Source organism: Marmota monax, unplaced genomic scaffold (genome assembly GCF_021218885.2).
Source record: "Marmota monax isolate L192 unplaced genomic scaffold, Marmota_monax_Labrador192_F-V1.1 WCK01_AAM20220418_F8-fsc00200, whole genome shotgun sequence".
Lineage (NCBI taxonomy): Eukaryota > Metazoa > Chordata > Mammalia > Rodentia > Sciuridae > Marmota > Marmota monax.
Window position 1 is genome coordinate 2,817,129 of NW_026692549.1, and position 26,016 is coordinate 2,843,144.

General features: G+C 55.3%; 1 protein-coding gene across 1 annotated transcript in view; it reads right to left on the reverse strand.

Moving 5' to 3' along the window:
* Positions 1-9,117: 9,117 nt before the first annotated feature.
* The window catches only part of Tmem132c (transmembrane protein 132C), a 183,073-nt gene continuing 166,174 nt past the window's right edge, over positions 9,118-26,016 (reverse strand). The window contains exons 6-9 of the mRNA XM_046445861.2: positions 16,118-16,323; positions 14,466-14,739; positions 13,263-13,454; positions 9,118-11,694 (exon numbers count right to left, since the gene is read on the reverse strand). Of these exons, the coding sequence (XP_046301817.2) occupies positions 10,531-11,694; positions 13,263-13,454; positions 14,466-14,739; positions 16,118-16,323 (1,836 nt within the window). The 3' untranslated portion in view covers positions 9,118-10,530. The remainder of the gene's footprint in view (positions 11,695-13,262; positions 13,455-14,465; positions 14,740-16,117; positions 16,324-26,016) is intronic.

Genomic DNA, 26,016 nt, shown 5'->3' on the forward strand with positions numbered 1-26,016 from the left:
GGCTTTTTTCTAAACAAGGGGTGAGCATTCATGCCTGATGCCCTCACTGGGCAGCTTCCCAGCAGCAGGGAGTGGCCACTGTCTGCAGTGAGTCCCCGCCCCAGCCCCACCCCACAGCCCCAGAGCAGCCAGCCCAGAGTCCAGAGCCTTGAGAGCCCATGAAAGGGAGGCCTGCAGCTCGAGGGCTTTGTCTTGGCTCTTGAAAGCTGCTTTTTGCTTTAAGTAGAAGAAAAGTCCCTGCCTGCCTGTTTCCTTGCCTCTTTCTGACTCAGGGAGATCAGAGAAAGCTCATTAAAAGTCTGCTTATTGAACACTCATCGGAATGCCCAGGGCGAGGTATTTTGCTTGCATAAAATTTTTGGGGGGTTTTACAAGGGACAGTGTGGTGTGGTGGCTAAGGCCAGGGACAGGCTCTAGGCTGCTCCACCCTGCTCCCCTGACAGGCTGTCAACCCTTCTTGATGTCACTCTTTGAGAGCTGGATGACCAGCACTAACAGTGTGGCCTCTGGTGGACTTGCTTTCTCATATGTAAGAGTGTCGGTGACAGTGATTCTAGTCACTTCATAGGTTTGTTGCAGGAAATAAATGAGTCAGTGCTTCTGAGACACCTGGAATAGAGTCAGTGCCTAGGTGCTATCCATCTCGTGTTTATGAGAGCAACCCCGCGGGGCAGGCTGGTCTTCCCAGAGGCTGCTGGGACAAACTGCTTACGTGGTGGCTTCAAGCAGCCAGCATTTATGAGCTCCTGTTCCTGGGACCACTGTGGAGATGCAGGCAGCTCTGCCTTCCCCCCAGAGCCTTGAGAACCTGTTTTCTGGCCTTTTGGTCTTTAGCGGTGCCCACGAACCTGGCTCGGGGCACTTGGTTTCTGTCATTGTGTTGGCTCTGTCTTCAGAGCTCCTTGTCTCATGCCACCCTCCTGTCCCCATCTTTCCTTACAAAGATCCTGTGATTACGTTGGATCCACTCTGATAATCCCAACTCCCGATCCTGAGTCACATCTGCGAAGTACCCTCAGTTCAGGGTGACATCCACAATGCCTGCCTGGGGTAGTCTGGACAAAATGCTCTCGCCATTGCCCTGGTGGTAGGAAGCTCTTGTTGGACAGCCCTTGGCATCTGTGTGAGAGCTGACGACCCATCTCTAGGTTCCACTCATCGCCCTCCTTGAAAACAGCGCAGGGTGACAGGTCTCCTGAGGGTCCTATCTGCTGTGCTGCGCTGAGCTATAAATGCCACAGGGACAGACCAGGAGCCTGTCACCCTTCTCGCCCTTGAGAGCCCTGTTCCACACTCAAGCGTGCTCCTGCATATTTTGCGTACAGCAAATCACATCGGAACACACCACTCTGTGCCGCGCCCACCGACTCCAGGTACAGTTCCATGGCACAACTTCACAGCTGGGACTCAGAAGCATCCCGCAGGAGAAAGGCTGAAAATCTGAATTGCTTGATGTGGAATTCTTTCTTGATCCCTAAGGTAAAAGACTTAGTAAAAAAACATTTCAGTTACAGAAGAAAATGACAACTATATTTTTTACCTACCGGTGTCTGGGGTCTGGAAATCACTCCACCAGAAACAAATTTCCTTATTTTAAGGCTTTATATTGGGATCCCATTAGCTTTTGTGAGAGTCGTTTAGGAAGAAGCAGAAGATTCCAGAAACCTCCCTGTCTGCCTGCAGTCATGAGTGTCCCGGATGTAGATGGTGAGTGGCCACGTAGGAAGGAGGAGGGACGTCTTGTTTGGCACTTCTGAAGCGGGACTGGAGAGCCACAGCTTTCCTTTCCGTGTGACTGGACGGCCTTCACTGCAAGGTGCCTGATACCTGCTTCAGCGTTGCCTTGCGCCCGTAAATCCCAGGCCTCACACTGTCTTCATGTGATTATAGGGTAATTATAGAAAAACCACATCCACCAGAAGACCATGTGGCTATGCCAGTCAGAAGGTGAAAGGGCGCTGGGGAGAGGGACCCATTATGTGAAACCAGGGTAGCCACGCAGACCCCAAGCCTGCCACCGGGAGCAGGACGGGGCAGGCTACCAGGTCCCAGGGAGAGCCTGCCTTCCTCGAGGCTTTAGCTGAGAGAATTCCTCAGGGGAATGCCAGCAGAGAGCCCTTGGTGGAGGCTACTTTGTCACCATTCAGTCTCCTTCTGGGCAAATGGATGATTTAAATGCCAGTTAATCATAGGAGAAAAAAAAAAAACACAACAACTCAGGATTCTTTCCATTCTCTCTCTTTATCCTTTTTTTTTTTTTTTTTTGGTACTGGGGACTGAACTCAGGGGCACCTGACCACTGACCCATATCCCCAGCCCAGTCTCATGCTGGGATCCCGCAGAGAGCACCACCTTGACTGCAAGGCAAGGCAAGAACCTGAGCCAGGCCTTACCAGCTGCCCTGCTCCCAAATCTGTGACCCGCAGATACGGTGAGAGAGTGAGTATTTGGCATGGTAAACAGCTGGACCCGGGACAGACTTGCCGTCACAGCTCTCTGCAGGGTCTCAGCATGATGCTCCGTTTCCGTCACCACGCTAGCTTTTCACCATCTCGTGTCTTCGTTGACTCCCCAGGAATATGAGTTCCACGTGGGGAGGGACAGACGTCAACTCTCTTTCGGATTGTCACCAGCCTCTCAGACGGCTGTCCGTCAGTAGCATGGCTCTGTGTGACGCTGGGTGATGGATGACTGCCTCAGTCCTTTGTCTGCCCCGTCCCTGGTCTGTCTTCTTCACACATCACCCTTGATGCAGGAAACTCTGCCCGCTGCAGCCCCCTCCAGAGTGTCCCCACAAATCCAGGTGGCAGGTCTTCCTCTCCAGCCTCATTCAGAGGGCAGCCAAGTCAGAGGAAGTGGAAATCTTGACCCCTGACTTAACCTGGACTTCTCAGATCAATGGGATTTCCACTGAAGCAACTTCTTTGATTGGGGGGTGGGGGTTTGGACAGAATGTCCTGGTTAGTTGGGGATAAATTGAAACAGGGTGACAATCTGCCTTGCTCTCCAGAAAGAGAAGCAGCAGGACAAGCTGCCTGTCATGTCCCCTGGGTCCTCTTCAGCATCTCCTCCTGACACACACTCTCCAGGGTGCGACTCCTCCTCCAGGCAGGACCCAGCCCTGACCCGGGCAGGAGGCTCAGTCACCTCGTGCTTACTGCTCGGGGAACAAGCCATGGGAACCCACCCATATTCACTTGCTCAGGAGTTCTGAGGGGCAGAGGCCACCCAGCACCCTAGGTCAAAGGGTGGAGTATGTTGGCCATGACAAACTGGCTTGGAAAGATGCCCCGGAGAGCCATGTGTCCTACAGGCAGTGGGCCTGTCACAGAGTTGCGTCCCCACAGCTGTGCAGAGGGCACAGGGGGCCTTGCATCTGTGCCTGGACCCCACTCCCAGCCACCTGTGCTGTGCTGCTTCTCCCCTGTTCCAGCACACGGCCTGGGCCATACGCCCGCCTACCCTGCTGCGCAGCTCTTGGTGCCGGAGCCTCCGTCGGCCTGATGCTCTACACGGACACCTTGGACACATCCAGAGCTCCAGCCAAGCCACATGCTTCTGAGAGGCCTTATCTGGCCTCCCTGCCTCCCCCAGGCCCTGACAGATTTTCTGTCACCTTCCAGGTCTCCTTAGTGTTCATCATGGCTGGAACTGTCACATGGTCTGTGCAGAGGTTTGGTCCACATTTCTTATGGGGAGTACAGAGCAGCCGAGACTCAGACATCACCCTGTCCCTTTACCATTCCTTCTGTGAGCTCCTCCCCCACCTGCTTACTGAACCTTTTCGCAGAGCAGGGGAGATTCCTGACCTCCGCCAAGGCCACGGAGCGCCCAGGTTTCTGCCTGTGGCATCATGGGTTCAGGTGCTGATTGTGGGGGGCAGGTGGTGGAAGGGGCCAGCCTTCAGTGGTGTTTAGAGCTCCGGGGGCTCTCCCCTGGGCCCAGGTGAAGGGGGAGAACATAAGTTTGCAGTCCTGCCCTGGGTTCTGTTAGTTCTTCTGCTCTCCAACCACAGAAGCCAGACTGCAGGTGGTTCCGCCAGGGCTCAGGCTGCCCAGGTGTGAGCATAGCATCTTGTCAACTAGTCGCTGAGCAAGAGTGGGGGATACTCAGATGGCCCCAGGACCAAGCTCCAGGGGGCAGGAGATGAGCAGAGCCATGTGGCCTGGCATTTGGTAAGTGCCGCAGGCTCTGGGGCGTTTGGGGGCAGGGAGAGTCACTGTGTAGCCCCCCACCCCACTGCCCACCCCTGCAGGAGCCTCAGAGTCTCCTCTGGCCTTGGAGACAGCTCCTGGATGTACTGGTCAGGGCTCAGTGCAGGACACAGTTCCTCCTCAGGTGCAGGGTGCAGAGTGACAGCCTTGTCCCACGGTTATCACAAACTGCAGGGCCCATCCATGATGGTGGAGGTGTCTCTGCCCAATGAAGTGCCCTGTGTGGTCTGTGCTGAGCTCCAAAATTAGAATCCCAGTGCTGATCCAAGGACTCCGGAGCATGTGGTGACCTCATTGCCAATGAAGTGGACACCTCACAGGAAGCTGCTGTTAGCAGGTGCCCAGCCCTGGTGAGAGTGAGCTTTGGTGGCCCAAAGTGACTCCTGAGTATCACTTTGTTAGTGAGTCCCAAAGACTCTGTGCCCAGCACTACAGAGTGTGACCTTATTTGGAGTGAGAATTGTCACAGATACACTTAACAAAGGTATCTTGAGATGACATTTCCTGGAGGAGGGTGGGTCCTGCATCAATGATGGGCTCCTTATCTGAGACAGACTAGGAGAGACACAGAGGTCCAGGGAAGCCACGTGAAGGCAGCCACAGAGACGGGAGCCACATAGCCACAAGCCAGGGGATACCAGCAGCCGGAAGAGGAAGGATTTTCTCTGCGGTCTCTGGGGGACTGTGACCCTGCCAGTGCCTCGAGTCGAGTCCAGACCTCTGTCCTTCAGAGCTGTGGGATAGAGGAAATCCTGTCGTTGGAAGCCACCAAGTTCATGGTAGTTAACTGTGGTGCCCTGGAAACAAAGGTAGGGGTTACCTGGGCTACCAGAGTCACCCACCCAACTGGTGGGCTGTCAGGTGGCTCGTGACAGTGACCCACCATGAGGCTTCCATGGGATATCCGGGGTGCAGCCCCAGCAGGTCCAGAGAGCCCTGCACCTGCCAGGGGAGAGAGCCCACTGAGGGAGGCCCTCAGAGGCCCTGGGAGTCTGGCGGGCCCTTCCCCAGCTGCTCCAGGAAGTTCAGGATGAGCATGCAGGCAGTGGGACGTCCCCGAGGACTGCAGAATGGATTGCTCCAGCCCTGCGGCCTGCTGAGTGCCCCAGTGGTCAGTATCCCGGGCCCTGGAGCTGCTGGGCCCTGAGGACACATGCTGGATTCCTGCTGCTACCATTATTAGCTAATCCCCAACCCACAGCTCAAAGCAGCACATGGTCATGACCTTGCAGCCCTCGGTGAACATGGAAACGTGGATGTGTCCTCCCTTAGCTGGTCCTTTCTCCCTTTCCACAGTGTCCTGCAGCTTTCAGTCTTCTTGGCTCATTCTTCTTGGTGTGTGTTTTGCATCTCTGTTCTAAGTTTCCTACATAATTAGGGACGTTGTGTCTTCCAGTTACTCTTTTGTTATGATGAGAGCCTCTCTTCCTCTCCAGCAATGTTTCTTCCTTCTGATGTTTTTCTGATGTACGTCGAGCTGAGTTGTCCTCAGTCCACACCAACATCACACATTTTGCCATCTTTTTTTTTCCTACAAACTTCTTTTTGTCCTTGTTTTGGAGTGGGAGCTTGCATAATCAGCACTTTTTTTTTTTGTTTTTTGAATCCAGTTTCCCTGTCTTTTTCTTTTAATTTAGGTGGCCCTGGTTGCCTTTGGTCACCGCAGCTTGATGACCACTTCTTTCTCAGGAATCCTCTGCAGCATAGATTAGAAGCTGCGTCTCCCGGCATCTCCCTTTGTTTTGCTGGGGATGGAACCCATGGCCTCACTGGGTCCTAGGCGAGGGCTCTGCCACTGAGCCAAACCCAGCCCCACAATCTCCCTTCCTATGTGATCCCAGGACAGAATTTTCCAAATAGAACCTCCTGTGGAAGGCAGGAGGGAAAGAGATGCCCTTATCCTCTGGAAGAGGTTCCCACATTTGAGGTGGGGGCAAGACGTGAGCTCTCGCTCCTGAGGGCTGAGGCCCCTGTGGAGACCCGGACTCAATCATGAGCTGCCTCAACTCCTGGCCCTGCCCCCGGCTTCCCTAGGGCCGCTGCAGGCCAGCTGGCTCCCTTCGAGGAACATGCTGTCCAGGGTCTCAGCTTTAACACTGGGTGCCAACTGGGGGTCCCTCTTTGTGGAATTCAGTCTCCATTTTTCCTCTCCTAAGTGCCGTGAGATCAGCCAGGTTTCAGGCTCCCTTTCTCCCCCATGTGCTTTGTTACTGCTCTGCCCATGTACTGTCCAGACGCCGCCACAGGCTCCAGAGAGAACCATGTTCTGACACACTTTTGTCCACCCAGCCCAGGGACCCTGCTGCAAGCTCTGGGCTTCTGCTCCTGGATCAGTCTCTGAGCCCTTCAGCGTGAATCACCAATGTCCTCGGGGAGAGTTGGTGGCAGAAATGGGATTCCCCTGGTGCGAGTCCAGGGTCTCTGGGACCATTGTGGCGGCCATGGCTGCCTTCTGAGGGCTTGTGATAACTCTCCTCTACGCTCCACCCCACTCGGGATGCACGGGAACTTGGCTTCCTCGTCACAGGAGTCTCCCTGCATTTGGCTGAGGAAGGTCCCACCAACGGTTGGTACTGCCACCTATTGACGTGACCTGCTCACGGCACCCTCAGCATTCTGTGTCTTGGGGAGCAAGCTGCAGACATGGCCTTCCTTGGCCGTGCAGGGCTGGGCGATGCAGGGCTGGTGCTCCCGTTCACCCCTGTGCCTTGAGCCTCCCCCCAGCAGGTGCCTGGTGACAGCAGATATGGGCTGCACGGGCGGCGGCTCCGTGCCCACCCCCTGCCTTCACTGCAGAGCGCCTCATGCAGCAGCCGCTTCCCAGGAGGGGACCTGTTGTCTTCTACCTCTGGCTGCAGAGCTCCCCCAGTTCATGATGCTTAACAATCAGTACACCCCTTGACCTCAAGAGAAGCAGAAGGACATGCCTGAGGGGCCTGGCAGAGGGAGTTTGATCCCTTTCAAAAATTTCTTAGAATGGGCTACTGTAAAGACTGGACAGTGGTCCACGATTCACACTTATCATGGTGAGTTTTCAAAACATGAATAGGAACACGTGAACTGACCTGCAATGTTACAAACCTGAAAGGCTCGTGGGACGAGTTATCGTTTGTGTCTGCGGGGAGGGTCTGGGAGGTTCCACTTTCCTCCTCCTTTTCTCCTGCCTTCCTTCATCACCCGGATCTTGTGTCTCGAAACCGAATTGCTTTTATGTCAGTCGAATTCCATTTTTGTCACAGGATAAGACACGTAAAGCTTGTGTCACATGATAGTTAAGAATGTAGATGGGGAGACACATGGGGACTTGGACCCAGCTCTGCCACCCAGGCTGTGGCCTGGGGAAGGACCTGTACCAGGGTTCACATCTCCTTGGGGGTAACACGCCCATAACTAGAGAGTGTTGAACTGGTCTTGGCACAGAGTGGTGACCCGGCTCATTAACTGGGCTTATTTATTTTTTAAATGATTATAGCCATTGCTGTTTCTTTTTTCAGACTCTCACATTTCTGAAAAGCCAAAAGAGGGTCTGTGGGGTACCAGGGTAACGACTGTGGACAGACAGGTGGGAAGAGAGGGCAGGGGAGTACAACCACTGCCCAGCAGCACAGCAACCCCGGTGCCTTGTGGTCTCGCTTCTTGTTCCAACCTTGGCATGTGGTGCAGGGCCAGGCACGTGGTGTATCAGGTGACAATGAAGAGACAGGGCCCTTGTATTTCACGACTTGCACGGGGAGCAAGATTGTCCAAACAAGTGGGCTCTGTGTATGGGGTCTTCTGCTGAGACTGGTGTCCTTGGGGAAAGCCGGAGCCATTCCTGGGATGTGCGTACCCCTGATACCTGTGGCCTTATTTGCAGAAGGCACTGACACACATCTTCGGGAGTACACAGACTGTGGACTGGGTGGTCCACAGTCACCCAGTGAGGATCCACGTTCACAAAGGCAGGAGAGAGGGCTCGGTGGGTGGGCAGAGCGGGTGTGAGTGCGGAGGGAGACCGAATCCTTGAGGCTGATCCAGTTTGCTTTAAGGTCTGGGGCTGAGTGCCCTGCCTGAGCAAGCTTGTTTTTGTTTTAAGATTCCTTCTCCAAGAAGGAAACAGAGTCGCTGCTGCTGGGGACAGTAGCCCCTCACGCCAGCTGTCGGGAGAGTCCCATAATGACTGCAGCATCTGCTCCTCCAGGCACATCCTGTGCACACAGAAGACACTGCAGCTGCTGCTCAGGGCTGGTGAGAATGGGGGCCGGGGAAGTGACAGCTGATGGGCACAGGACTTCTCCTTGGGGTGATGGACATGTTCTAAACCCGAGGCTGTGCTAGATGCCCTGCTTTGTGAACAGGCTAGAAACACCGAGCTGGATACCACCCTGGTGGGTTTCATGGCATGGGAATTACGTCTCCATAAAATTGTTATGGAAAAATAAGTCTCATTCTCCCAAACCAGTGGGCGGCAACGACGATCCTGCCCAGACCCTGAACAAGCGACCACAGCTTGGAAGCAAAGTGAGAGACCAACCCTGCCTCCCACAGGCTGCCTGATGGGGCTTCCCTCCCACTTCCAGGTCCGGGGTCGAGGTGGGGGATAAAGTGCAGGCCTCAGGACCAGCAGCACAGCTGTACCTTGGAAGGTGTTAACGAGTCTCCCCCGTGCTACCCAATCAGAAAGTGGCACAAGGCCTGCTGCCCTGCTTCACAGAGCCCTGGGGATAGGGTGGGATGGAGGTGGTAGTGAGTGTGGGGACCACAGGTCCTTGATTAGCGACCACCCTGGATCTTTCAGGAAGCAGAGGGGAAAAGGTAAATGCACCCATCCCCTCTGGCCCAGCAGCTGGATGGCCCAGCAGCTGGATTCCCCAGCGAGAACCGAGTGACAGAAGAAACACCCCAGGAGACGCTGAGCAGTCAAGCCACCGGAAGCATTTTAATGACAACTGGCATCACAGGTATAAATAAATAGCTTCTTTCTGTCTATAATATGTGCTACAAATATATTTTTCAAAGGTCCAACTAAGCCTCAGAGGCTTCCAGGACCCTTTCCCAGCTACTGACTTTAGTAACAATAATAATAATAATGATAAAAAAACACCAGAAACCATCCCTGGCATCTCTGTGAGCGTCTCCCTGCTGGGAGCATTAAGCTCTGTCCCCTCCACAGCTACTGAACAGAGAGTCACAAAGGTGGTCATTTCACCCCATGCAGGTCTTCTCAGCCATGTGCCTATTACTTTGGATGAATGTGTTTTGTGGTGTGAGGCTAACGATGATGCTACTCAAGAGCACAGCTGAGGGACATCAAACACAGGGCGCGTCTTCCGAGTTTATGCTGGTGTACCCTGCCCAGCAAAGTCAGAAAAGCAGCTTAAATCCCCCCAAACACTTCTCATCTTGGGTCATTTTTCAACATTGGCTGTGCCTTGCGACAGACCCACCCCGAAAGTTGACACCGATTCCGCCTGGGTACAGCCTCTCTGGGGTTTGACCCAACCTCCCCACCGGGCAGGCACTCTGTGTGGTGGGTGGTCCAGGCTGGGCTCCGTCCTGCTGAACGGGACCCACTCCCGGGCCTTGACCCTGTGATGGTGGTGGTGGGGTCACTGAAGGCGTAGAGAGCTTTTCCTAATTGTAAAGTCCCAGCAAAGCCGGAGGGATACAAGAAAGCACGACAGTCACAGGGCGAGGAATGGAGGGACGGACATCGTTGCCGAAAAGCTGTCTGATGAAGAGAATATAATTTATATTTCATTTAGGAAAAATATACCACGTGATCCTCAGAGATCAGCGTTAAATATAAATCAAGTGTGAGTCTAGGCCGTAAAAAGGAAATGTGCAAGAGGAAAGAGGAGGCCACTGTTGGAATGTCCAGGTCCTCAGTTCTGCCCGGAGGCCACGTCGGCACGGAGAAGGTCACTTCCCTGGCCAAGTGGACCTCGGATGCAGGGCCTCCTCTTGGAAGACCCTACTTTTGTATTCTGCTTCTTTATTAGAAATATAAACAGAGTATGATTTGTCTCTTTTTATCTGTCGTTTTGCATTTTTTAACAAATCATTTTTGGTAGCTCGTGGGTGTCTGTAAGACAACATCCCCGTGGGGCGTGGCAGGCCTCAGCACTCCCATCTGTCCCTTGCCTCCCAGAACAGGGGAACCGACTTTCCACAATCCACCGTCATCAACTGCTAAAAAACCCTTGATACAAAAATGTCCTTCCCACTGGGCCTGGGGGGAGCCCAGCCCAGCCCCACTCAACCTCTCAGGATACCCTCTGCCCACTGGGGCCCGTGTCCGCCGACCCCAGGGTCTGAAGGCCCTTGGCCACAGGACTTAGGCCTTCTCCTGGAATTTCTCCAGATAGTTTCTGAGCTCCTTGGGGGCACCCACCTCCACATCCTGGCACACCCACTGGATCTCCTCCTGGCCACCCAGGATGGAGTTCACAGTGGGGCAGCCTCCGTCGGTGGGGATGGTGGTGAAGGTGGCGAACTTCACCTTCTTCCGCTTGGAGGTGGGCGAGTGCGGGGGCTCCTGCTTCTGTGCCTTGCCTGGCCTCCCTGGGTCCGTGGGCCTGTGCACCTGGCTCTGCACCTGCTTCTGGGAGCCCCCGTTGAGGAGCAGGTGGTCACCCTCCTCGTGAACCCCCAGCCCGCGGTCGATGATGGTGGTGTGCTCGTCCTGGGGCGGGGCAGGGTCCCCGACACTCTCCAGGAGCTCGGCCTCATTGCCCAGCCACACCCAGTCGTGGGAGTGGGTCATGGAGGCCTGGCCCTCCAGGGGCACCTGCTTGTGCCTGTACTTGAGGGCAAAGGTGGCACAGTTGATGAGGAAGACCAGGATGGCCAGGCAGAAGACCCCCAGCAGGGCGTACATGCCGATCTCCAGGTCGCTCAGGCCCCGGGGCGTGGGCACCAGGTCGCTCTCCTCCAGCCCGGCCCCCGCCCTGGGCAGGTCCACGTGGGCTGGGAAGTTGGTGAAGTCGATGGGGATGTTCTGCAGCTGCCCCTCCCCGGGCCGCGCGCCGCCGTCCAGCCGGCTGCTCTTCCCCACCCTGTTGTCCTGCAGTGACTTGGCCGTCGTGGTGGCCCTCCGCAGGGCCCCTTCCTCACGCTCCTGGAAACGCTCGTCCTGGCCCTTCTGCCGACGGTCACTGGTGTGGTTCTTGATGTCATCCTCGTCCTTGTCCCCGGCGGGGCTGGTGTTGGCGTCACTCTGTCCAAATTTGACCCTGATGTTGCCGATGCCCACGGCCAGGACACTCTTGCGTTTGGATTTCTGACAGGCCTCGGCGATGGTCATGTCCACTCGGACCAGCGGGCCCTGACCTTCCCCTTCGGCCACCACCATGGGCCACCTGGGAGAGCGGGCGGGGGCAACAGACACCACAGCCTCATCCAGGGAGGTGGCAGCCAGCGAGAAGTCCTGGGTGTCGTAGATGTCCAGGGGTGTCACGGAGCCGTCACTGAACTGTAGCCACGTGCTGACCATGGCTTCCTGCGGGAAGAAAGGCAGTGAGAACCACCTGGGGAGGCTCTTCTCCTCCAACCACCCACGAGCATGATGCCCCAGACAGGGACCCCAAATCCAGACCCGGTGGCTGACGAATCTGGGGAAGAAAACAGTTTTACACCAAGGACAGATAAAAGCACCTTAACTTCAACAAGGACCCTCAGCCTGGCCCTTCCCAGGAGAAGAAGCCAACAGATATGAGTTTCCTGTCTTCACCACTGGTCACCAGATGGGCCCTGTTACCTGTGGCAGACACTTTTTTTAGTGGCCAGGTGCTCGTGATAACAAGGCTGCCGAGGAGGGGTGGGTGGGAGAACCGTCAGAGCCCCGGGCAATGAACAGGAGCCCCCTCCTCGCTGCACCTGCCCTGTGAGCTGGGGGCACCTTCTGCTATGCCCTTGAGCCCCCCCCCCCAGGAGACGGTCAGTCCACAGCAGTGATGTGCTGAGAGCCAGCTGAGTGCTCTCTGGTGGCCGCTTGGCTGTGCCAGCTTCACTCTGCAGGTTGCTTTTGTGGAATTATCACAGAGGAAAACAGGAAGCTCAGGCCAGAGTGAGGGCTGAGTGGACTGGAAAGACTGGCTGTCTTCCCATCAGTGCCCGAGCAGCTACACAGAGTTCCCAGAAGGGAAAACAGTCAAGAAAGTTTGAGAATTACCAGCCCGCAGGTCACGCCCCCACCTCCAGTCCAAATGCACCTGGCAGAGGCTCAGTAAGCAGAAGCATCCCATCCACCTCCTCCCTGGACAAGTGGACACAGCTAACAGCCCAGGCAAGGCTGGATGCACTTGGCTGCAGAGACTGTGCCTCCCAGGTGGGGACTCCCTGGGGCAGACACATGGGGACCAGGCCTCCATCAGCTAAGGTGGAGCCTGGGTGCCCCTGGGGCAGGGTGTGAAGAGATGGGTGGGGAGAGCTGATGTCCAGCTCTGCCCTGAGGGGTCAGGTGCCCTCACGGTCATTCCTTCTCTTTCACAGTTATGCTCCCTACTTGGTGACAGATTGGGAAAGAGAGATAACAACGGGGTGGCGGGGGCAGAGCAGGGCTGGTGGCAGAGGCACCTCGAGCTCTGGGATCGCAGCTGGGCCTAAGCATCGGGCAGAGAGATGCTCAGGGGAAGGCCAGGGCTGTGTGTCCCAGGCCAGAGGAACAGCAGGGAGGCTCTGGGAAGCTCAAGAGGAGGGCGTGTGACACACAGCAGGGAGGCCGGGAGGGCAGGTGCCATCAGAGGCCCTGCGTGGGGGCCTGTGGGCTGCGAGGGAACACGGCCTCTTTAGGTCAGTGGGAAGTCCCCTGCCTCAGTTTTAGCCCTAGAAGGACGTGATCGGACCCACAGTTTCAGAGGCTCACTGTGCCCACAGCAGACGGGAGGGTGGACGAAGAGCATGGCCAGTCCCCCCTGGGAGGGCTGCAGATGGACTCGCGCCTGGCCAGGTTCCACAGGCTGGCGGGGAGTCGAGTGCTTCAGTGCTCAGGACTTGACCTCTGCGCTGACCTGCTGCAGTTGAACACTCCCCCCTCAGGCGCGTGGCCTGCCCTCCGCCAGGTCCTACCTGTTTGGGGGTGCGTAGCAGCTCCTCGGCGGTGGCCACAGCTGTGATGGCCTTGCTGTGCTCGGCGTTGGGGTGGAGGGACACAGACAGCCCGGCCACGAGCTGGATGGCCAAGTCCAGCACCGACACTTTGTCCTCCAGCACGGTGACCGTTTTCTCTGCCAGGATGGAGTCAGACAGTGGGGACAGCACCTGTGGGGTTGGAAGGACATGAGGAAAACTCATCACATCTATTTTCAGATGTCAGAAACTCCCCAACTGGGCCTAAGTCCAGAACACAGAGCAAGGGAGTCTCATGCCCATCCCACTATCAACGCTGGCCCACACTGTGGCTTAGGGGGGAATCAGATAGCCATCCCTTCCCCAAAATTGCTTGGGGAAGGGATGGCTATTTGTTGGAAAATTGAAATAAATATTAAAATTCAGTATGTCTTTAAAAGAGAATGACCCCTCCCAGTTAGAAGAGGTGCCCTGTACAATGCACAACCTGGTTAACTGTATCGAGTGATCCTGTTGACTTGTGATGCGTTGCACATTAACTGACTTTGTGCAACCTGATTCAAATTTTGAGTGAAGTATGGAGTCAACTAGGAAGAACTGGAATAAAATAGTCCATACCTGCTGGGACACTGGTTTCTCCCCCTCCCATAAGCTCCATGGGGTGGAGATGTCCAGGGGAGATGGCGGACTGTACCAGTCACTTCCACACATGGTTTAAAGATCAAGAACGACATTCCAGAAAGGTGTTGGGCAACAGGGACTTGAGGGGTTGAAGCAAAGATTATCCACACCCCATTGTCTGTCCCAAAACACCCCACATGTCTCCTGAAGCAAAAGATGGGGTGTGGATGCTGAAGAGTCGGAGAGCAAATGAAGGGCTGGTGGCCATGTCCAAAAGTAGCAGAGACAGGAACCTGCCGGCTCCAGCCGGCCACTCACAGGTGCACAGAGGACACAAAAGTCACCCGAGAGGGGCAGGCAAGGGGACCTGGAGGGGAGCTCCCTGGGGGAGCCTGGGTGGGAGGCAGCAGCAGTGTGGGTGCCTTGGGGTGCCCCAGCAGATCTGGAGCCTAGGTGCTGGGTGGGCTGCCCTTTCTGCACCCCCATGTGGCCCTCTGGAGCCATCGGGGGCCAGGTGCCCATTGGGAGCCCTGGGCACCACTACCAGGAAGCAGGCTGACGTCCCGAGCCCTCGCTTCCTACCTGGATGGTGGTCATCCCGACCTCCCGTCCGACCAGGATCCTGCCATCCTGCAGCGTGGCCACGTGAGGTGACTCCAGCTTTATGAAGTCCACCACCAGTGGGGTGATGTCGAACTGCCAGCCGGGGCCCAGCAGGTGGCTTGGCTGGCCCCAGGGGCCGGCCCCCTCGGACACAAACTGGGTGAGGACCCGCACAGTGGCATGCTGGAATTGCAGGGCGCAGCCCCGGCCCCGCCGCTCCTCTTCCTCCTCGTCCTCGCTGTCCCGCGTGGGCCTGAGGGAAAGGAATAGCCGCTCTGGGATCCAGAGGCCTCCCAGAGCAGACATTCTGTACCTTCCCTGGGTCACAGGCATGCCAGTTCAACCCCGGGCAACACAAAGGGCTGGACATCCTTCCTGGAACGTGTCTGTCAGCAGATTAAAGACTTACGGGCTAACTAAGCACGCACTGTGTGTTCACTATCCATCTGCCATCTGTGGCTATTTAAAAGTAAGTTAACACAAATGAATGCATTAAAAGACTCAACTTCTCAGCTGCATGGCAGTCCAAATGCCCCGTGTCTGCCATATGGGTGGCTACCATATTGGACAGCGTCCTTCTAGGACAGCCCCCTGCTACAGAAAGTTCTGCTGGACAGAGCCGTTCATGCTCTTGAGGTGAGCCAGGCCCCACTGACCCCCTGTGTATAAACTCTCCAATCAGCACCTTCTAACTAGATGAGGATACGGAGGCACAGAGAGGTCAGGGGTCTGGCTCCACATCTGGTCCACAGCAGACCTTCTGTGGATGGGAACGCAGCATGTCCTGGTTCCACGCGGGACACACCCATTCTCTTGGCCACTCCTGACCACGGTGTGACCTGAAGGACCACTGTCCTCCCCAATCAGGCCGATTTCCCTCAAGCTCTTCTGGGAGGTTTGACTCCCTGTCTGTGCGCTCTTGTTGAGACACACTCTTGCTGTAATCTAATGAAGACTCCTGTGCCTGGGAGCCCCCAGGGACAGTCCTGATGGCCCAGGATGGGGGATTCCAGGCCTGAAGCCAGGACCTCAGCCACGACACCCCCTTAGGCAACACAGTGGAGGGGGTGTCATAGCTCTGAGCCCACTAGACCCCAAGCTCCTGCCAAGGACCCAGAATCACACAGAATAAACAAATTAGAGGCTGTTTGAAACAGTAGCCCTGTGTTCCAGTAGAAATGCAATTAAATTGTATCCAATAATTTGACCTGCACAGAGCACCTCAAGCTTAGAGATATTCACAAAGCACAGGAGAGGGTGGATGCTTTCCTTAGAAAATTAAATCAAACCTCAAATTCCCTGGGGCTTGAAGGCGTAGAAAAATGGAGACACTTGTGCTGCCATTTGGAGAACCACTTGCAAGAGAGACTCTCCCCAGCCCACGGGCAGCAGGAGGACATCTCGGGCTGGATGCAGACCCTCTGTTGAGCAGCTATGGGTCCAGCTCTGGCTGGGCAATCCTGAGCCCTGGCCCCTTCAGGGAGCTCTTGTTAGGGTTAGGAGATGAAAAAGTCGTGAGAACATCAGTGCCTACTATGCGCCAGGTCCTGAACCGGCCCCTGTAGAGTCAAAACTGTCCATAAAGCCGTAGTTATGGAGGTTCTAGGATACCTCCTTCATGCCAGGCTCACCTCTTGCTGGCCACGATGGGGACCCTCCAGCCCTTAATCTGGCTGAGCTCGGTGTCAGAGACCTCAATCTGCAGGGGTAGCCGGGGCACCCACACGGTGATGTGCAGGGGGGCGCTCAGGTACTGGTAGGTGAAATTCACTACTGCATCCATCTTGCCCTTGATCTCTTTGCCATTGACAAAGACATAGTCACAGTGGTCGGAGACCTGCAGAGACAGAGGGAGTGGGGATGGAGACGTCCTCAGGACCCTGAAGACCACCTGTCTTCAGTTCAGTTCACCCCATTTTCTTGGAAAGTACATAGGCTTCGAATCCCTCAGACAAGGACCTGGTACAGATGGTTGCATTAGGAAGTGACCCCAGGGAGCAGGGGTGAAGGTGATAGTTACAACCCCTGGAAATGAGACAGAGGCTCTGTTTGTGTCATACGAATAAACGGAAAACTGAAATAGAAACACAGCTGCATTACAGGAAGGGACACAACATGACTTATCTCATGTAGCTCCTGCATCACCTCCTAAACTGTGACATCCTTCAAGGCAAAGAGGGCATCCTCTTCGTCTTCAGCCCTTGGTTCCTTATACCAGCTGCTCATGAAGCAGGAGCTCAGCAGAGTGGATGGTGGGCAGATGACGGGATGGAGAGATGGGGGATGGAGGGATAGATGGATGGATAGGTAGATGGGTGAGTAGATGAACAGATGGAAGGATGGGTTGGTGAATGGATAAATCAACAGATGGATAGATAGATGGATGGAAGGACAAACAGATTGATGAACAGGTGGGCAAATGGTTGGCTGGTTGGCTGGATGATCAGAGGGATGAATAGATGGAAAGATGGATGAATGAATAGATGGAAGGATGGATGGACAGATGGATGGAGGAATAGAAGGATGATGGATGGAGGGAGGGTTAGATGGATGGATAGCCAGCCAGATGGATGAAAGGAAGGATGGATGGATGGATGAACAGAGCCTCCCTTCATGGGGATGCCTTAGGACACCCGTCGAGGATTTGGGGTTGAGTGAAGAGGCAAGGAGCCACTGAGATGAGATGGAGGAAAAGCAGTGGAAACACAGGAAGTTAATTTGAAAGCTCCTAGGAAGCCCTCAGGCAGTGTTTCCCCACCTTTCCAGGGTCAGTGACTCCTTCGAGAACACACATAAGCCTAATTTGTGCTGGAGAGGTGGACGTTTGCACAGTTGAGCTTAACACTTTGGAGTTAATGAAGTCATCGGGCAGCACTTACCATGCAAAGCTGTAATTGCCGATTTGCTTATCTGTCTCCTAGTCTGCATGCTCTGGGAGGAGCAGATCCCCCCGGAGGTCTGGACCCCACCAGATGACCTCTAGTGCTGAGCAGTGACCTCCTGTGATGGCTCACCCTCTCCTTCCCCACCTTCCGGGGCGGTGGGTGGCCACTCTGGGCCCGGTTTCCATCTTCCATGCACTGTTCTGTTTGCAGAGGCAGCTGGTGAGGGCTGGGCAGAGAGACTTTGCTCCATCTGCTGGGGACAGTGGCAGGGAGCAGCTGGGAAGGACACGAGGACGGGTCCTCTCACCCATGGTCAAGAGCAGTGTGTGTTTCCACACTGATGAAGGATGGAAACCAATTTTCGCCGCTGTCCCAGGCTGGCAGTTAGGACATCAGCACTGCCCCAGATCTGGACAGCATTAGCATAATGGCCGGGCAGGAGTCACTCCAATAATCTCCTCTCTAATCAATGTTGTAACTTACAGACCACTGGCTTCTTGTCGGTTACCTTTCTGGCGTGGGTGGGAGGGGACCTGGCCTCTGCAGAATATCTAAGCAATTGAGAGGAACAACAGTGGCCGGAGGCTGCCGGGCATGGCAGGGCCCCATCTGGGCTCATGCCCAGGGAGTCCTAACCAACAGGGAGGTCTCCAGGTACCTCGCCACCTCCTACGTGGCTGGCTGTGGGGACCACGGTGCCAGAAAGAAAACTACAGACAGGAAGCAGCAAGGCCACAGGTATCTTTGTGGTCCCCTGGGGGTGGGCACCCTGGGACTCTGCCGTGTCACATGAGGACCTGGCCCAGGGATGTCCTGGGAGCTCAGTGCTGTGCAGAAATGCTTGGCCAGTTTCCAGCTGGGACAACAGCTTATACTGCTGGCCCCAACCATGGTCACCATTGCCAAGGCCGAAAGTCCTAGGGAAGAATTTGACCCAAGCCCCAGGAAGCCTCAGGTGTGACAATCCAGGAGCTTCCATCCTTCTGAGCCACTGCGGTATGTACGTGCACTGGGATCAGCAGTGTCCCCCAAACCATGCACCCACTCGACCGCAAGGTGACCTCATCTGGAAACGGGGCCCTTGCAGGTGCAGTCAGTGGGGAGTGGAGGGGCCTCAGCCCACAGGATGGGCCCTCATGAGGAGTGTGGAGGGAACAGGTGTCAACAGGAAAGGTGGTTCCCTGAAGTGTGGTCCTGGGACAGCAGAGGCTGGTGTCAAGGAGTAAGAAGGTGGCAGAAGAGGGGAGCCCCCTTGTAGTCATGTGGGGCACCCCCACCCTGCAGCCCTGGTTTCTCAGGGGAAGGATGAAGCTCTGCTTCCAGCTATGAGCAGGTCCATGTGACTGTGGCCTAAACCAATCAGAGCTTATATTCCCCCAGCACAGTGATTGGCTCAGGGTGAACAGGTGACGTACACTGGGGCCATCAGAGGGGACTTCTCAGGCAAGGCTAGGCAAAGATGCCTGCTATCTTCTGTGAGACCTCTGCTTAAAAAGCAGTGGTCTGACAGAAGCTTGCAGCCGTCTTACAACAACTTCTCTGAGAATTCATTCAGCACAGGGGGCATTGAGCCAGGAGATGGAGAGCCAGAAATAAAATACTACTTCCTTTTAGCCTCTTGATCCAGCCATCCCTGAAGCCAGGGATCCCTTACACCTCACATATAGAAGCCAAAAAACGTTTCTGCACCTATTTGGCTCAATTCAGTTTGGGTCATGCAGTCTTTTGACCAAAATCATCCCCTCAGACAACATGCCCAGCCCAGTGCCCAGCCCAGGCCCTCCATGTGCTACCCTGCCTATCAGCATCTCAGCACAGAACAGGAGACGAGGCATGAAAGGAATGCCTATCTTCCAACAAGCATTGCATGCTCAAGAGGAATCCTCCAGCCACTCAGAGGTTGAGGATATAGGAAGAGAAGTGAATGTAGGAGGGGGAGAAGCCCCTCTAAGTTCAGCTCAGAGAGGGTGTGCATTTGCTGCTTTTGCTGTTCAGCACCTCTGTTTTCTATTTCCTGGGAAAATTGTTTAATTATTTCTGAGGAACTGCTCACATCCCTATCCCCTAGGTCTTGGTGTCAGGTACGTGGCTGGACACATCATGACAAGTGATCTTCCCTCCCTGGCCATGGTGACTAGTTCAGAACAGGCACATGGCTTGGCCTGGCCAAGGACAGGGATCCCAGGACTGCCACATAGGTCTCCAGGGCTTCAAGGCCCAGGACTTGAGCCTGGGGCATCTCTACCCAGCATTGAGGATGACATTGACAGTCCAAACAGTGCTGAGAGGGTCAGAGGGATTGATTCAAGGGTCCCCCGCAGCCACCTGCCCTAGACCTTCACTGATGATACCGTTTCTCCTTGCTAATCCAATGTGGGGGTCTTGGCGGCTCAGCACCTGCTCACTCAATGAAGATACGGAGAGTTGGCATAAGATGCTGCTGAGACCAAACCCTGGCTCTCAAATTGATCTCAGCAGAGGAGTCTGGGGAGAGCCACCACGGGTGCACTGTTTGCCAGAACTCAGTCTTCCCTGAAGCAAACCAGCCACCCAGGTCCCAGTCTGGACTGGACCCTGGGCATCATGGACCTGGCCCGAGCTTTTCACCCATGAAAACCTCAGCTCCAGGGTCCCTGGATGTAGAAACTTCTTTTCTCAGTTAAGCAAATCCAGATGGAGCCTCCCTAAGCTCCAGTAAAATCTGGCTCACAAACAAAAGGTCTGATCTTATGCAAAAGTCTTATATTAGAAGAGAACATTCTCTGTGGCTCGATGGAGGGTCAGAATAACCCACTCCTTCCTGGACAGCTCCATATGTATGTTCTTTCCATCAGCCTCTCCCAGGAAAAAATGCTGGCCTCCACTCCTCCAAGGCAAGGTTCTGGGTCTGTGCCTCCCTTAAAGCGTCTTAGGTTTGTGTGATTCAATATGGCGGCCACTGCCATGTGTGGCCAAAGCCGGGGACCGTGGCTAGAACAACCAAGAGACTGAATCAGCCATTTCATTCAGTGTTAATAATTTACTGATGCACACGTGGTCAGTGGTTATCATACTGGACAGCTCAGTAACCTAAAGATCTGTCTGTGGTGTACTCCTCCTCGCCTGAGCCCAAAGGGAGCCTGGAGACTACAATGGCTTCGAGGTCACATGCACCTGGGTTTGATTCTGGACTCTGTTACTTATCAGCTGTGTGACTTTGGAAATTTCTTCAACCTCTCTGGGTTTCAGTTTCCTCAAAATGAAACATACAACAGTCCCCACTTTGCACTTGCCAGAGTGATCAACTTGCAATTTAAACCAGAATATCTTCCAATGTCCTGTTGCTCTTAGAATAAAATGAAAGTCTGGCCCCAGCTTGACGCCCCTGACTTTGTGCCACCTCAGTGTTCCCTATGGTCCTCACCCATACTCCTCCATCTTGGCTGACTTTCCGGGGGACACCCAGCTTGCTCACTCCCTAGGGTCTTTTCCCATGCTGTTCCTGCTGCTTAGAAGACTGTTCCAAGCTGTTGGCCCGTGGGCATCAGCGCAGATGCAGAGAGGCTCCCGACTATCCACTGCAAACAGCCCTGCCCATCTCTTCGCCCCAGCAACCTAGTGGTTTCTCCATGGCATTTACAATACTGGAAATGACCCTGCTTATTATGTTTGTTGACTGACAAATGCTCCCGACTGTTGAAGATAAGGTGTGTAAAGGGAGCGACTGGGAGCCACGTCCCCAGGTGTGGGAGGTGCTCGGTAGAGACCATCGAGGAGAAGGAGCAGATCGTGCATTTCTTTAAGTGCCCAGGAGGCCATGCCTCTAAAGAGGGATGTTAGTGGGCACCTGTGAGCAGAGGCCCCAGTGGGCTGGCCTGGCTTGGCTTGGCTACCGTGTTCTCTTGAGCCACTTTGAGCAGAATGTCCTTGAGGGGCAGCTGCTCTGGGCACCAGCATGAGACGTGGGGCTGACCTGAAGCCCAGGCTCCTTGGATCCCAGCCCAGGCAACCTGCCCCCTGAAGGGCTGCTGTGGTACACCACGGGCCCTGGGGAGAAGCCACGGCTTGCTGTTGTAAGTCACTGAGTTTCTGGGTTCCTTTGTCACACAGCATGATCACAGCTGGAGCTGGCTGACACAAATCTAGCCTTCCAGGGATGACCCAACACCCACGGCTACCCAGTGACGACCGAGACCCACGTCTACCCGCCCCAGGACGTGGAGCTGTGAAGGGCTCTTTGCTTTCTGAGAAGAGCTGAGTTGGTACAGGGGTGCCACACCCACAGTGCATGGCATTTATTAAGTCCTTGCTGTGTACCGGGCACTTCACAAGCCTTGTGACTCACTCAGATGGTGAGTGACAGAGAAGACCGGGCCTCCATCTGGGGGCTGCCAGTCAAAGCCACACAGAGGTGCTTGTGTGCTTCCTGCTGTCTGCTGGGCGAAGGTGGTCCTCTCAGCCTCTGCAGGGTCATGTGCCTCTCTGTTGTACGGGCACTGTGGGACAATGAGTAGCCAGCACTGGATGCCAGCAGCCTCCGCCCCAGGGGTGACCACAATCACCTCCAGGCATTGCGAGTGGCCCAGGGACACTCTGTGGAGAGCCACCATCTAGGTCTGCCTCTGTGGCAATGTCAGTTTCACCAGCAACACTGTGTCCTAGGCCGCAGCACTCCAGGAGGTGGGCATGAGCACCCCCACTTCTCAGGTGGAAGAACCAGCTGGGGTTCAGAGAAGAGCTGGCTAGTGCAGAGCAGCTTGGGAGCAGGCATTGGAGTTGCCCACTGAGGCCCAGCCCCAGGGACTCGCGCTGGGAGAACCCTGCACGGGGGGAGCTCCCTTGCTTCACAGCAGATCCAGGTCCAGAGAAAGGCTGTGCCAGGTACCTCGCTCGCTGGCCTCAGCCCAGGCACCTCCTCTCCCTCTTCTTACCTGAGAACAGGCGGCTCTTGCAGAGAGAGGCCCTATTGTGCTTCTTCCTCAGCCCTTGGGCCACGAGAAGCAGGAGTGGGGACTGCTAGTCTCTCCTCTGCCTAAAGTCCGCCCTCGGCCCTGGGTGCCACCCAAAGCAATGTGAATCCTACAGGCTCTCCAGAGATGGGGGGCCATTCCCAAGAACTCACTCTCAAGCTTGCAAAATTGAGAGTAAGTTCCATAGAGCAAAGTTTAGGGGTCAGAGTTCAGGGGAAAGCCAAGGCTATGCCTGAGGGGGTTGCTCCCCACGACCTGGGACAGACCGGTCAGCTCATCACCTGTGAGCACTCTCTCCCGCCGGGATCCCTTAGCTGGAATGGACCCTGGAGGTCCATCGGGCTGCGCTGGAAATTCAGTTAGTGATCTCTCTCTCCCCAGTCAATCGTCCCTGGGGCATAGTGACATGTGGCCCAGTGACCACAGGAGCCCCTGGGGAAAGCACAAGCCAGGCTGTGAACCAGGGTACCCCAGGGGAGCCTCACTCAAGATAGGGGAGGTGCCGAGAGCCCTGGCAGGCAGGCAGCACAGTCCACGGCAGGCTCAGTGGCTCTGATGTCCTTACCTGGGAGACTACCCTGTCCAAGCAGCCCATCCCATGCCACTCTCTATCATGGTCACCCCTTGTGGTTCCCGCCAGCTTCGTGGTGTTCTTGCCTCTGGCCACCTGTCTGCTCCTCCTCCTCACAGCATGCCGGTTCCCAGGGACAGTTCCTCGCCTGCTTATTTACTGCTGTGTGCCCCAAACCAGGATGGCACCTCTGGCCAATCAATCTTCGTTGAATGAATTAGCATGTGATTTATGAAAACTTGACTGTCATACTGTCAAATCGAGTGGGATTCGAGCATCAAGCAGGACAAGCACCACCCAATAATCTATGCCGTGTCACAGACTGCACGACACAGCTGTATTTCAAAGATGCTCACACTCGGGCAGGAGGTGGGAGCAGTTACGTGCTCTGGTGGTGCCCGCAGCTCTGCCACCCACCCCAAGCTTCTTCTGCCACTGTCCTGGGACTTCTGCTAGTGGCTGCCCTTCCAGGGTCTATGCCCTTCGCCTTCCCATGAGCACCAGCACAGACATGGCCCACTTCCTGAGGGTGCTGCGGCTCCTCCTGCCCCCACCCTGGACACTGTGCACTGCCTGCTGGCCTGGCTGAGCTTTCCCAAGGCACCAGTCCTGATGCGGTGAAGGAAGAATAGGAGGAATGTGTGTAGGAAGTCACCTGTCCCTGCAAAACAAAGAGCCTATAGGTATGTCCTGAGTGTATGCACACCCAGGTGTGTGTGTGTGTGATCACATAAGCATGAGGAAGGCCTACAGGGACACCGGGAAAGTGGTCAGTACTGACCACCTGAGGCCCTGAAAAGTGTGCTGAGAGTGTGCACAGACCTGCCCACTGGAAGTGCTCTTGGTGTGTTCTCCCTGCTGTAAAGTAGTATCTCCACGTGGGGATTACAAACATGTGTCAATAGAGGTGTGTAAGCAGGCCCAGGCTCCACATTGTGATGTGGGCACAGTCCCATCCACCTTGGGGACAGGCTCAGCTCCCCTGGGCCAGGAGGACTAGACAGGCCATAAGGTGGTGACTGGCAAGCGGGCAGGTGCCTGAGCAGAGGGGACACCCGCAGTGTGCTCTCCCCTGGGAACGTGGCTTCTGAGTCTCCAGATCTGCTGGATTTTCCCAAGAAGTGGGGACCCTCAGTCATGAGTGGCAGGAAAGGAAAGCCGTGAAGCCACTCTGGAAAGGTACCACGTGACCAAGCAGTTCCAGTCCTCAGAATCCATTCAGGAGACACCAAAACACCTCTGTGTAAAGACGCACACGCATGCTCACATTTGTTTAGAAACTCCAAAAGTAGCCATTGATGGACAGTGTGGGGTCCACCCAGACAACTGAATATCCTTCAGCAATGGAGGAACAAACTGCCAATCTAGGTTAGACTGTGGTGCAGCTCCAAACAAACCCACGATGCTAAGTCAAAGGCAGGGAGAGCAGAACACAGATCCAGGGGTACAGAATTGGTTGCCAGGGGCTGTGGGCGGGAGGAGCAACAGACCGCAAATGGGTGACACGAATGTCCCATGACTGGGTCATGGAGATGGCTGTCTGACTCAGAGGACTTGCCAACATCTTTGAAATGCGTGGCTACAATTCTGACATGTCAGCATCACCATGCACAGCACACCAGGCCTCCCTCCCGGGGTCTACCTCATGTAGCCAGAGGACCTTCTGACTCAGAGTTCGTAAGTCCTTGGCTGTGTGGCCACTGGGCCAGGCTCTTCACCTGTTGATGGAACTCATATGCCCTCCAAACGACTTTGGATGCTGGGACTCTGACTGTCCCAAGGGCCGGGAGGAACACGAGGACTGCCCAAGGCTGCCTGCCTCGGAAATACCAAGGCCCAGGGAGAGCCTTCAGCAAGCCTCACAGCACGAGCCGTCTCTCACAGCTCTGGAGCCGCAGACCAGGGAGCCGCAGACCAGGGAGCCGCATGGCCGGCTCTGGCCGGACTCCTCCTGGCTGGCAGATGTCTGCCTTCTTGCTCTGTCCCCACAGCTCCTTTTCTGTTTTCCTCTTTACTCACCCCCTGCTTTTCTTTGATAATGGGGCTTGAACCCAGAGGTGCTTTGAGACAGGCTCTTGGTAAGGTACTCAGCCTGGCCTTGAACCTGTGATTCTCCTGCTACGGCATCCTGAGTGGCTGTGACTACAGGCGTGTGTTGCCACACCCGGCTTCTCTTCCTCTTCATGAAGGGCAAAAGTCCCATCAGGACCTCTACTCTAGTGACCTCTCTAAGCCCAGTTACTACCCAGAGCTCCCACTGCTTAATACCACCTGACTGGGGACAGGGCTTGGGCATAGGGACTGGGGGGTGTGCAGGCCACAGTGGTCCACTGGCTGCCTATCACATGAGCTTCAGGTCCCCAGGCCAGGGCTCCTCCCTTGTAGCACAGCCAGCTACCTGTGCCAGGGTCACTGGTCCTCTGCATTGCCCTATGGGTACCGAGCTCAGGCGGCTGGTGTCTGTCTCAGACCCAGGAGATGGGAAGGTTTATTTGCGTGCACTGGGCAAAACCTCAGAGTCTTCAGACTCAACCAAACTGAGCTCCCTAAATCCAAAGCCTCCTGGGCCTGCAGCAGAGAAGCACTGATTAGATGTGAACGCTCTCCCCATGGCAGCCGGACACAGCCTTCAAGCCCCAGGGGTGACACTCCTGAGTGGCCAGCCCCTTTCATAATGCTCCCCCATGCTGTGCTTTGTCCATGGCCAGGGATGTCACCTCCCCACTCATCTCAGGGGGACGTTCTCAGCTCGAGTCTGCTCATTTCCCTAAAGGTACAGATCACATTCCTGGAAACACTGGCTACGGGCTCCTTGTCAAAATCATTTCCGAGCAGCCAGGGATGACCCTGGGTGTAACTGTGATGAGATCTGCTTCTGGGTCTTTTTTCCTCTCCTGGGTTTTGAAGCTAAAAATAGATTCCTTCTCTTTGGAGAATGGGCTGGCATCTCCGTCTAAGCTGTCACTCACCCAACCGAGATCCTGTCCTCTGACCCTGGTCCCCGGTCCTGCCGTCCCCTCCTGCCTCACTCGACCACTGCTCTATTCTCTGCTTCTATGAATTTAACTCAGGACGAGGTCAAGGGCTCTTTCTACAACACAGTGATCACAGTTCATAACAATGCA